Consider the following 12,955-nt stretch of genomic DNA (forward strand, 5'->3'; position numbering starts at 1 on the left):
AGTGAGCTGAGATTGCACGACTGGACTCCAGCCTGGGTGACAGAGCATTTTGGCCAGGATGGTCTCGGTCTCCTGATCTTGTGATCCACCTGCTTTGGCCTCCCAAAGTGCTGGGATTACAGGCGTGAGCCACCAGCCTAGCCTCTGCATTATATTTTAAAGTTGATTTGCTGTCATCACTCTTACATTTTACAAGGAAGACTATACTTTTCACCCTGTTCCTAAATTTAAGAAAACCTGCACAGTCCTCTTTCATAAGGTGAGTAAATGAAAGTGAGATCAGTGAAGTCAGATTTAATAATCTCCTCAACTGGTAGATAAGATCAAATGCCTATGCCGAACACAATTTGCAGTTTTGTGTGAACAAAAGTTTTCTACAACACACATCTTGGCAGATGTTACTATAACAAACATATCCTGGTCTCTCAATTGTAAGTCAATCAATGATCCTTAGAACTATTTCTATTAGAATTATCATTATTCCAGAAAAATTCTATGCCCTTCTCAATAAACAGACTTGGAAACTGAATTTTATGATAAAAAGAGGGGGGACAAGGTATAGATTTAACTTACCCTGTTTGGTAATAGGTATGGAAATATTTGCTAACTTTTCTTTGTCTTAAAATGGCTGGCTCAGAGCTTGTCTTCCTAAATCATGTATGTCAATAGACTCCCATTCTGTCATAGTTCTTCAATAAGTATGGATTCAGACTTGCAGGCTTGAGCTTGGATTAAACTCTTATAGCCAAAGCTGAGTTAAAAAATGTGTGGCTTGTAAGTTTTTGTTTCCACAATCTAATGGAGAAAGCAGATAACCAACAAATGATTATTCCACCACTGCCACTGTCTTAGTTCAGGATTTTAATATTTTGACTTACACAATCACACTGGCTTCCTCATCTATCTACAAGTTCTACTATGAAAACAAGAAGTCTGTGTTTCCCTCTGAGCTTTGGGAAGCAGAGAGAAGTGGGGGTATGGGAGCAGTTTAGATATGATCAGTCTGAGATTAGTACTTCCACCAACAAACTCAGGAGGGCAGAGGCACATCTGTTTTGCTCACCACTATATGGACAAGCACTAAGCAAAACACCCACCACACTGCATAAATCCTCACTCCAAAACTACAGAACAAAAAGGGAGCTGGAAATACAATGTGGAGTTCAAAGTAAAGGGATCTAGGCTAGATACACAAAAGAGTACCAAATGGATTATAAGGGTCACTGAAACAGAAGAGTATACACAATAAAAAGAGAAAATGAGCATAACAATCTAAGAAAGATACCCATGCTTAAGAAGCGGATTAAGGCCGGACACGGTGGCTCACACCTGTAATCCCAGGACTTTGGGAGGCCAAGGCAGGTGGATCACGAGGTCAGGAGTTCAAGACCAGCCTGGCCAAGATGGTAAACCCCATCTGTAATAAAAGTACAAAAATTAGCCAGGTGCAGTGGCAGGCACCTCTTATCCCAGCTACTCAGGAGGCTGAGGCAGGAGAATTGCTTGAACTCGGGCGGCAGAGGTTGCAGTGAGTCAAGATCGTGCCACTGCACTCCAGCCTGAGCAACAGAGTGAGACTCCATCTCAAACAAAAACAAACCAAAAAAGAAGCAGATCAAGGGCAAGCAGCAGTGGCTTACACCTGCAATCCCAGAGATTTCAGAGGCCGAGGAGGGTGTTTGCTTGAGCCCAGAAATTTGAGACCAGCCTGGGCAGTGCAGTGAGACAAGACCCTGTTCTCTACAAAAATTAAAAATTAAAAAAAATCGGCCAGGCATGGCGGCACACCCCTGTAGTCCAAGCTACTTGTGAGGCTGAGGCAAGAAGATCACTTGAGCCCAGGGGTTCCAGGCTGCAGTGAGCTATGATTGCACCACTGCACTTCAGCCTGGGTGACAGCACGATGACCTATTTCAAAAAAAAAAAAAAAAAAAAAAAGGAAGAGAAAGGTGTGTATAGAGAGGTAGTGAAGGAAACTTCAGTCATAGAATTAAAGATCTAAGAGCATGGTGTCACAAAAATCAAATGGGGAAAATATTAAGATGAAAAGCAAATAAATACAGAAAGAATTTTAAAAAGTTAGTCTTGTAATCAAAGCTAACTCCACACTTTAAAAGGCTTACCATCCAAATATTGAGGGTATTCAAATGGCTACTGAAATATTAGCCATGAAAGCCTGGTTTAATTTACATTTAAAATAGTATTATGTAAATAACGTAACTACCTCTCCTTACCGGTATATGAGGTTCAGCTATGTCCTTCTGAAAATATTTGGGGTACAAATTAATAATAAACTTGGCCACATTCTCCCCAGATTTCTTTGCCAGTGAAAATGAACGCTATATAAAGAAAAAGATTTAAATACATGTAATTTAAACTCAAGCAAGATTATAGTTACACTCTCAGCAAGAATTTCTCCCCCCTCACAAAAAAAAAAATGCAACAACACACAGAATCCCAATTAGAAATTATAGACTATCCCATCTTTTCTACTGTGATATAATTTCAGTTAGCATCTTATACACAGCTTGAAATGTACAAAAAGCAAGCCATTTAAACTGAGTGGGTCCCTCCAGTGTGAAAAAGCCCTAAGTATTAGAAACCAAAACCAAAAATCCTCTCCCCATTGACGATATGTACATCTTTTTGAAAAACGTAGTAAGGGGTTCACAAGGTCTATCAATTTCTCAGCATTTGTAAACCTTTCCCAGGTTATTACAACTAAATTATTTATGTACTGTTGTATACAAACCAGCGAGATAAAATACTGGAAAATTATATGAAAATACTCACAGATTCCAAAGAGGATGCTGGTATAAGGTAAGGATCATCTTGAAACACATAAGGCACAGCTGTGGTATCCTGTGGAAAAGACATAATACAATTTCTATATTTATTTTGAAGACAGCTCACTGTAACTTTTAGCTCCTGAGCTCAAGGGATTCTCCTGCCTCAGCCTCCCAAGTAGCCTGGGCTACAGGTGTGTGCCACCACAGCTGGCCATTTAACAAAATATTTGTAGAGAGGGTGTCGTGCTGTGTCACCCAAGCTGGTCTCAAACTCCTGGCCTCAAGCAGTTCTCTCACTTCTGTCTTACAAAGGGCTAGGATTATAGACGTGAGCCACTGCATCCAGCCCACAAGTCTTTTTAGCTAAACTTTTAAGAGGACCTTGTGAGTTTTGATAAACAAAAATTCCATAAGTTGTAATTATGTATGTAACCTAAATGCGCAAATGTGTGTGGGCATATATATATGTATACATGTATACATAGAGAAGAAAGACAAAAGACAAACACCTGCACTGTACTCTCAGCTCTACAAGACTTGCCTTTAATTATGCAAAGCAAACAATGGCTTAAGCCTCCCTCCCCATGGCTGATTTTAATATTTAAGTTTGCTATCACTGGGGACTGTTTTAAACTCTAGGTAAGAATCATCTGAATTAACTAGTCCTAACAGCAGAATCCCAGAATAGGATTTCCTCCAAAGCAAGGTCACTATCCACCCACGCTCAACTTCACCAAGAGTCCCTCCTCCAAATGGAAGATATCAACGTGCCCTCTCAGGAGTGAACAACAGAAGCTTCTCCCACGTCTTGTTACCCATTAAAATTGCTCCCTAAACCCGAGCATAATCAACTCTCCAATACCACCAGGGGCCCCACTGAGAAATGCCCCAGAATTGCCTTCTCTATACTCTTCTGTGTCTGAGTGCCTTACTTGGGCCTTTATTCCAAAGCAAAAACTTATCCTATATCCTTAACGCTGTTTTACTGACCTGGACTCCTCAGGGAGGGGGCGCGGAAGCTTCCCTGCAGCTCTCAAGGGAAAGCTGCTCATACCTGGAATCTGGAGGCAGTATTTTATTTTGGACCTAGCTTTCTGCTACCCCTTTCAAAAACCCCTTTCCCTTGAGCCTCACCTTAGGAGCCCTGTTGTGAACTTCAGTTTTTATTTGAATTATACTAATGGAAAGCCAATGTTGAATTCTTAAGAGTTATATGATCCAGGGTCACTACAGCTGCTGAACTGAGAGCAGTGTGTAGGGAGGTGCAGTGGGAGATGACAGAGACTGCTGCAATTAATCCAGACTTGTAAGATGACAATAACCAAGGTGACTGGTAGTGATATCAGGCATCTAAAATTTTGATATTGTGCAGAAAACAGTTAACAGATCCGAAACCACTATCCTTAGGAACGTCTGCTTCCAAGCCTGGCCCTTGGCTGCCATCTGGGAATCTGGATATCGGAAGGGTTCCCACCATTCCTAGAACTGCTAAGAATGGTTCACTGTGCCTAACCTGTTTGTACAACGTGTTTTGTGCCAAACACCTGCTTTCCTTCTGGGAGTGTGGAAACTTGGTATAATATATGCCAGCCAGTGGGTGGTCTACATGGCCAGCCTCCCTTAAAAACTCTGGGCACTGGGTCTCTAATGAGCTTTGGTAGACACTTTGCATGTGTTGTCACAAGTCACTGATGGAGGAATTAAGCATGTCCTGTGTTGAATCTTCTGGAGAGGTCTTTTGGAAGCTTGTGACTGATTTCTTCTGGTCTTTATCCAATGAGCCTTTTCTCTTTGCTGACTTTGCTTTGTATCTTCTTGCTGTCATATCTCTTAGCCTGGGAGTGGTCACGGAGACCTCACACACACATATCTTTTGAAGGGATAAACAAAGGCTTTGCTAACATGATTCCCAGGATTTTGGCCTGAGCAGCTGTAAGAATGGAGTTGCCATTAATGAGATGGCAAAGAAATATGTGAGGAATGTTTGGAGGGAAAGGGGTTTGGTTTTGGATATGTTAAGCTCTTTATCACACTCTCAAGTGGAAAGGTTTCCCATTCTCCACATAGCTGTCTTTTCTAAAATGTCTGCTTAGAATTCCTTTCCCCCCATCCTGGCTAACACAGTGAAACTCCGTCTCTACTAAAAATACAAAAATTAGCTAGGCGTGGTTAGGGGGCACCTGTAGTCCCAGCTACTCAGGAGGCTGAGGCGGGAGAATGGCGTGAACCCAGGAGGCGGAGCTTGCAGTGAGCTGAGATCACCCCACTGCACTCCAGCCTGGGTGACAGAAAAAAAAAAAAAAAAGAATTCCCTTCCCAGTCTCAGTGATATAACCCCTTCTCAGTGCTACCTCAGTCTTCCCCTCTAGAACTACACAATAACTGTGTCTAATTCTATATCCAGCACAGTGCTTGATAAGCATCATAAGGGCACAAAATATTGTTGCTGAATGAATGGATAAACAAACAACTCTTGGATTTTAAGGGCCAGATAAGTCACAATTCTACACATAATTTCTATAACTTCTTTGATTTGAAGGTGGCCCTGGGCCATTCTCATTGAAATGCTGAGAATATCTCAGAGGTCCATTTCTATGTTTTCATTTCAGGTGCCTATTTATGGATAAGTGAGCTACTGAAAATCTCAATGCTTTGCAAGTAGGGAGATGTAGTAAAGTCCTTTTTCAGAAACTGGTAGAGTACACCAGTGCACATTAGACCCAACACTATCTTTGGTAGCTCCATCTTTATTTTATTTTATATTTAATTTTATTTTTGTGGCGAGGGGGGAAAGGGTCTCACTCTGTGGAGTACGGTGGTGCGATCCTGGCTCACCGCAACCTCCACCTCCACCTCCCAGGATCAAGTGAGCCTCACCTCAGCCTCCCAAGTAGCTGGGACTACAGGTGCATACTACCATGCTCAGCTAATTTTTGTGTTTTTTTGTAGAGACAGGGTTTCACCATGTTGCCCAGACTGATCTCAAAGTCTGGAGCTCACAGGATCCACCTGCCTTGACCTCCCAAACTGCTGGGATTACAGGCATGAGCCACTATGCCCAGCCTAGTAGTTCCATTTTTAGATGTAGTTTAATATCTACAATATAAGAACAATTCTGCGTACTTGTAATAATCGACTTCAGGAGGATCAATATCCATACAGATACTGTGGCAGAAAGAAAGACTTAATTATTTTAGACTTTTCCCCACAGATGAAATTAAAAGTTTTCGGTTAATAAAAAATACAACCAAGCAGAAAGTTCCATTTCTGATGCATTTACCAAAGTTTCAGTGTATCTACCAGACTACAAACTCTATTCTTGAGTTGCCAACAAAGCACATTTCATGTCAATGAAATCAACAATATAGTAGCAGCAGTAACAAAATACAATGTACCAAGCATTTCCTTTGTCCCAGACTCTGTCCTAAATCTTATGTATACTTAATTAATTTGTTAATAATTCCCACTGCAACCTTGAGGTTTGGTGCTATAATCAACCCCCAATTTATACGTCAGGAAACAGAAGTATCAAGAGGTAAAGTAACTTGCCTAAGATCATAAAGCTAGTTGCTTGGCTATTAAAACAAACCAGTAGGCTCCAGGACCCAGATTATTAATCATTACATGATTGTCAGCATGACAGGTACATTATTTCTCCAAGTTGGTATACTACAGCCAAATCATCCCCTAAGAACATACATTTCAACAAGCCCTTCCAGGGATTAAAGATCACTGGTATGGTAGAAAAACACTGCATTTCGAGATAAAAGGCGTGGAATTAAGCCTTTAATTAAGGTTTTAACATCCTAACCAGCCACTGGCCACTTTCAAAACCTTAGCTTCCTCATTTGCCAAATGAAGGGATTTGATAATTTTATTTTAAAAAATTTCTTTTTTTTTTTTTTGAGACAGAGTCTCACTAACTCACCCAGGCTGGAGTGCAGTGGCAGGACCTTGGGTCATTGTAACCTCTGCCTCCCGGGTTCAAGAGATTCTCTTGCCTCAGCCTCCTGAATAGGTAGCACTACAGGTACCACCATGCCTCATAATTTTTGTTTTTGTTGTTTTGGTAGAGACGAGGTTTCACCATGTTCACCAGGCTGGTCTCGAACTCCTGACCTCAAGCAATCCACCTCCCTCGGTCTCCCAAAGTGATGGGATTAGTGATGGGATTACAGATGTGAGTCACTGTGCCCAGCCAATAATTTTATGACAGAGAATGGGTGAACCTGGAGGCAGAGTTGCAGTGATCCGATTGTGCCATGATTCAGCCTGGGACACACCGAAGTCCGTCTCAAAAAGTTTGGCGCAGTGGCTCACAACTGTAATCCCAGCACTTTGGGAGGCCAAGGCGGGCGGATCACCTGAGGTCAGGAGTTCGAGACCAGCCTGACCAACATGGAGAAACCCCGTCTCCACTAAAAATACAATATTAGTTGGGCGTGGTGGCACATGCCTGTAATCCCAGCTACTTGGGAGGCTGAGGCAGAAATGCTTGAATCCAGGAGGCGGAGGTTGCGGTGAGCCGAGATCGCACCATTGCACTGCAGCCTAGGCAACAAGAGCGAAACTCTGTCTCAAACAAAGCAAAACAAACTAACAAAAAACAGATGGGGGTCTTGCTACGTTGCCCAAGCTGGTTTTGAACTCCTGACGTCACGTCAAGTGATCTTCCTACTTTGGCCTCCAAAACTGTTGGGATTACATTCATAAGCCACCTGGCTCAGCTGGATTAGACAATTTTAAAGAAACTTTCTAGATCCACAACAGTTTAATCCTGAGTAATGACGAGGTATAAGTATTAAATGTGTTATTAGCCGAGTTAAAAAGTGTGCTATTAGCCAAGTTTTAGGTTAAAAAAAAAAAAAACAACAAAATCCTACTTACCCTGTTTACTGTGGATGCAAGTGCCTGAAGAACGGCTACTTTATCCCTAAAAAAAAGAACCACAAGTTAATCCTCATCAGAGCTCTTCATAGCCACAAACTGAACAAGTGATTCTACTCTCAGTGTACTGGCCAATAACAAAGTGCAGATCTCATCTGAAGCTGGTTCTTATGTCACAAGGTCACTAGAATAAATTAGAAATTAAGAAAACTGCCGGTTCTTTCCCCTAGTTGGTACATGTTCCTCTCTTTGCCTGTCCTCTCTGGCCTGGTGCATAATGCCATAACCCAGGGCTAGTGATTTCCATCCCGCCCTCATAAAACTATCTGGCCTACTTCCTCTATCCACTTTCCTATGGATTCTTACTGCAGCTTTCGGGACTACTGTTGCCTTTACTATCGTAATTGGTAGCTCTTGATTCAGTTATAGGAGAATAAACCACAGGCTTCACTCTGCACCTATTGCATCAAAGCCTCCCAAGATCCATGGAGGACTGTCACACACACTCTTACTGAATTCCCAGATAATTCTGATGCAACCTCCTGGTTTAGAACCTCTCAACCACACATAACCTTATGGTAAGAATTGCAGGCCAGCTGTCCACTGCACCTGAGTAGAGACCTTCACTGAACTATTAGAAAAGGCTTCACCGGAATAAATGACAGACAAGATAATTTGATCTCAAATATATTTTTGCTCCTATGTTAGATTTAATGTGTTTCCTTTCCAAAGGGGAATTATACCAAGAGCATTTTTCTAAATAAAGTTTAACATAACATTCTTAAGACTATAAGTCATCTGAGGAAAACAAAAGTACAGGAAATTTTATATTTCGTCAAAACTAATTCCCTGATGTATATAATATCCACTAAATTTTCTATCCACGTTTAGAAGTCCCATTTATGTAATTTCGGCAAGTGTGATAACGACACATTCTCACATCTCTCAGCATTCTTTCAGCAGATCTTTTATTGCCCTATTTAAGTCTTATCAAGTTAGCATACTTTCCTAACATATTGAACAAATGGCAGCGAAAAAATGATGACATTCAGATTACTCACTAATTCTCTTTCTTAAAACAGTTACTTTAAAAAGTTATCACACATTATCTTAAAAAAATAAATTACAACATTACACGTTAACCTAAAGTGTCTAGTGTCATCTTGTGACCCCTCTCCACGATGAATTTGGTATTTGTATTTCCAGAACTTTTAAAGGTATTTTTACACATAAACATCTCCCTAAAAAACGTATACACACTGTCATTCTGCATGTGTCTACATAAGTTTGACTGCACTATCCATGTTATTAAATATAAAGCTAATTAATTCCTTTCAATGTAAAAAGTTACTGTATGATAACCTTTCAAAATTATCCATTCACTTTTCAATGGGCATTCAGGCTGTTTCAACCTGTTACTATTCCCAAGTAATAAAGAACAGTCTTGTTCCTCCAAAGTGGCTAACCAGTAAGGTACGCACATTTCCGATTCTGATTCTGCCAGATTTCCCTCCAAAGACTTGTTCCAATTTACTGTCCCATAAACAAACGTATTTCTTCAAATCTTCTCTCTGCCAATATGGTAAGTTTTAATTTGCACTTCTTTTATGATCCCAGTTACCTATGCATTGACATAACTGGGCTCCCTGGCCTCCCTAAAATAATCACACAATTCAGATTAATAAAGTTTTTTAAAAAGGCTTTTTAAATGAACCCGAGTCTTTTTTCTTTTTTTTTGAGATGGAGTCTTGCTCTGTCGCCCAGGCCAGGCTGGAGTGCAGTGACGTGATCTCGGCTCACTGCAAGCTCCGCCTCCCGGGTTCACGCCATTCTCCTGCTTCAGCATCCAGAGTAGCTGGGACTACAGGCGCCCCCCCACCACACCCGGATGGTCTCGATCTCCTGACCTCATGATCCGCCTGTCTCCGCCTCCCAAAGTGCTGGGATTACAGGCGTAAGCCACCGTGCCCGGTGAACCTGAGTCTTTAGGTCACATAATTTTAAGACCTAGCTTTTTGAGGGGCCATTAAATGCATTCAATAGTACTACACTGTAACAAGCACTTTTGCGAAGTTTTAGTTCCTGCATATTCAACAAATGTTGAATAAATGAGATGAGGCAATTTGTTCAAGGATATATCCAGTGAAAAAAAAAAAAAAGCTAAATTTTGCTGTCCACACCATTTACTTTATTTTACCCCATTAGAGATAATAAAGACAGTAACTGTCTGCTCTTCCAACCATATGAGAGAACTTCGTTAAAAAGATTATTCTAATGATGATGTTCATGTATAACCATGTATTATTAACCACGTAAATAGTAACCCACACTAATTCAAAATCTCTTTCAATTGTTCTTTTAAGTAAATCTCATTGCTCATTCACTCACTATTCTCCACCTTTCTATTTTTTGTCGTTTAAACTCCTAGCTTCTCCCTGCTCAGCTACTCTCTTCAAGAATGGTCTCCTATTGCTCTTCATGTCACTGTCTCCTTACCTAACCCTTATACTTCTCTCATAGTAAGAACTCAACCATTTGCTGAATGAACATGATAGAATACTTACCAAGTTTTCTTTCTTGGAATTACTACTTCTTCAATCCCTAATGTAAAAAATAAAACATGAATCAGTTTCCTAGTACTACAATGGAATCCAACGTGTTGATATAAAAATAGAATTCAATATATTTTAAAATATACCTGTTATATCAGTTCCTTCAACCTTTGAGAGGGTTGCACTACCAGAATAAAATCTGCAAAAAAACCAAAGCCTTAAAGCTAATAGTCATTAATGAAGTACCCAGCTCACCTCCACCTATGTGTACTTTGAGCCCAAATTTTCCAATTATCACGGATTAAACTGGGTAACTCATGTCAATGAATGCTCAGAAGACAGCCTGTACAGCATGTTCAATATCATTAACGAATGGATACAGGATATGGACAAGACGATCAAAACTTTTTTTTTTTTTTTTTAGAGACAGGGTCTTGCTCCATTGCCCAGCCTTTAGTGCAGTGGTGCAATTATAGCTCACTGAACCCTTGAACTCCTGGGCTCAAGCGACCCTCCTGCTTCAGCCTCCTGAGTAACTAGGACTACAGGCATATGCCACCATGCCCGGCTAGTCAAAATTTTTGGAAGCAAGCAATCTCATTACATAAATGGCAGAGGGGGAGGAAAGTTTTTAATAGCACTTGAACAATCTGGTTTGAAATGCAAGAACTTTCAACTTCAGGAACCCAAAACACTATGACATTAAAAAGAACGATTCAGTGAGCTCTTGCTTCTATACAGATACTGCCCTGATCAGAAAGGACTACCTCACTTAAAGCAATTACAACATAGGGAAGATCACCCATGGCTTCTCATTCCACTTCTTTCAACAATCAAGAACGTACCGAATACATAAGGCCTGATTTAGACTTGGAATTGCTGATATTTTCTATTTTCAGAGGCTCAATATGAAATCCTTTTTAAACCAAAATATAGAATCATTGGCCCATGACTGAGTTTTTAAGTGTTCTGTTTAAGTGTTCTGATCACACTAAAAACACAGTCAACACACCACACAGATAATGTGCACGGTTAGTATTCTCTTGTGTTTCCCCTTACTAAATGGCATCAGTAACATTCAGAAAATTGTCAAGATGTGATTGCATAGAAAGATACTTCCTCCAGTAGTATCTGGTTTCAGGTATCATTTTAAAACAAGAATACCCCTCTATGTTAAGGACATTTCAGAAAGAGATCAACTCTTTCAAGTCACACTATTTGTTTCTCATGACCTTAAAACAGAGATCACAGTTATTTTAAGAACGGATGCTGAGGGAGAGATTCTACTTCAGGCAAACAAAATGAGTAGAAAAATGCTAATGATGGCTACCAGGAAACGGAGGACTGGCAGTGAATGGCAGCACAAAGGTTTCTGCAGTATCAGATGGAGTGGTTTCTGTTTCTTGAGGGGAACTAAGGGAGAGTACATATAAAAAACATATTGTAAATTACATATCCCACTTCTACCTCACAAACTTTTCGGATGGTTATTACCAACTCCAGTCTGCAGATGAGGAAATCTGTCTACTATCATCCAATTAAGTGAATGGCAAACACTAAAAATAAAATTAGGCTTTTAGCAAGTTTCCACTACAAATTACTGCCTCTCATATTCCCACAATGCCACTGTTTGTACTGAGAGAAAAAAAAAAAAAATTACACAAATAGGTCATACATGTTCCAAGCTATAACTATCACAGATCAAAAGGGCATGGTCACATCTTTCAGACTTTTCTGCTTTTATGAAAACCTGATCACTTCTTTAGCCAAAGTCCCCACGGTGGCGACCAGAGACTGCCTTTTATTTGGGAAGATCTTGTACGGTCTCCTCGCTCCTCCTGATTGGGTTAAAATGAGTAATGGCGGATAATTTTTAATTTGGTGTAGTGTTGCTAATAGCCACACTCACTGGAACGCAAGCTTCACGAGAGCATGGTCCTAGCTTTGCGGATGGTGTTAACTACAGAATATTGCAAGCAACCAGTAAGTATTTCTCTAACGAATAAATGCGTTGCGAACCCTATTTCAAAGGGCCACCTCCGCGTACCTGGTCTTAAGGGCACGCGGCCGTAAGGGCGTGCATGAGCAAACCACTTCATCGTGCCTACTTCCACAGCCAGCTGGGAAACACAGGACTAAGGTGACTCCGCGGTCTTCTTCGCGGATACCCTAAGCGTCTCTTACCTGCAGCTGCGTGCCTGTTCACACAGACGCGCCCGCCGACCCGTCAGCGGATGGCCAAGCCTGCTGTGGAGCCCCAGCCAGCGAACAGCAGCTACAGCCGCCATCTTTGACTTCTCTGCAGAGCATGCTGGGAAAGCGTTCCTCGACCTTCAGGAAGGTGGGGCGAAGTGGGCGGGGAGCAGCGAACAGCTCCGCTATTGGCTGAAGAGGAAGAAGACGGAAGCAATCATAAAATGGGAGGTTGCAAGCTCATGGTTTGAAAGACTTTGTCACGGAAGGTAAAAGCTCTATACACCCGATTTGCCTCGGAGGAATTTTCCTAAATGATTATTTTCATGTCTTATGTATCTGTGATTGTTTCCAAAACAAAAGAGCGAGCAGAGAGTCGTAAAACTATTTGTTCCCCCCCCATGCAGAAGTGATCTCATCCACGTAAACCTCGTTCCTGCGACCGCTTCCGCGCGCAAGCGCACTTTGAATCGCGTGGTGACTCCGGGCTTGAGGGTGAATTAAGAATAGTCAGGTGGTGAGTGGAACGTCTCT

General features: G+C 41.2%; 1 protein-coding gene across 2 annotated transcripts; it reads right to left on the reverse strand.

The window, feature by feature from the left end:
• Positions 1 to 51: 51 nt before the first annotated feature.
• Positions 52 to 12,523, reverse strand: LOC116464545 (small ribosomal subunit protein mS39-like). Of its 2 annotated transcripts, none has more exons than XM_032147805.2 (7): positions 12,413 to 12,523; positions 10,375 to 10,427; positions 10,241 to 10,277; positions 7,677 to 7,722; positions 2,794 to 2,862; positions 2,235 to 2,339; positions 52 to 795 (listed from the first exon to the last, which is right to left on the reverse strand). In XM_032147805.2, the coding sequence occupies exons 1-7, from the start codon at positions 12,514 to 12,516 to the stop codon at positions 757 to 759; spliced, it is 453 nt and encodes a 150-aa protein (XP_032003696.1). In that variant the 5' UTR covers positions 12,517 to 12,523; the 3' UTR covers positions 52 to 756. The 2 variants fall into 2 exon arrangements, with proteins under 2 accessions (XP_032003696.1, XP_032610123.1); XM_032754232.2 differs by having other exon boundaries at positions 52 to 1,417.
• Positions 12,524 to 12,955: the final 432 nt, after the last annotated feature.

This window comes from Hylobates moloch, unplaced genomic scaffold (genome assembly GCF_009828535.3).
Source record: "Hylobates moloch isolate HMO894 unplaced genomic scaffold, HMol_V3 SCAFFOLD_942, whole genome shotgun sequence".
NCBI classification, from domain to species: Eukaryota; Metazoa; Chordata; class Mammalia; order Primates; family Hylobatidae; genus Hylobates; species Hylobates moloch.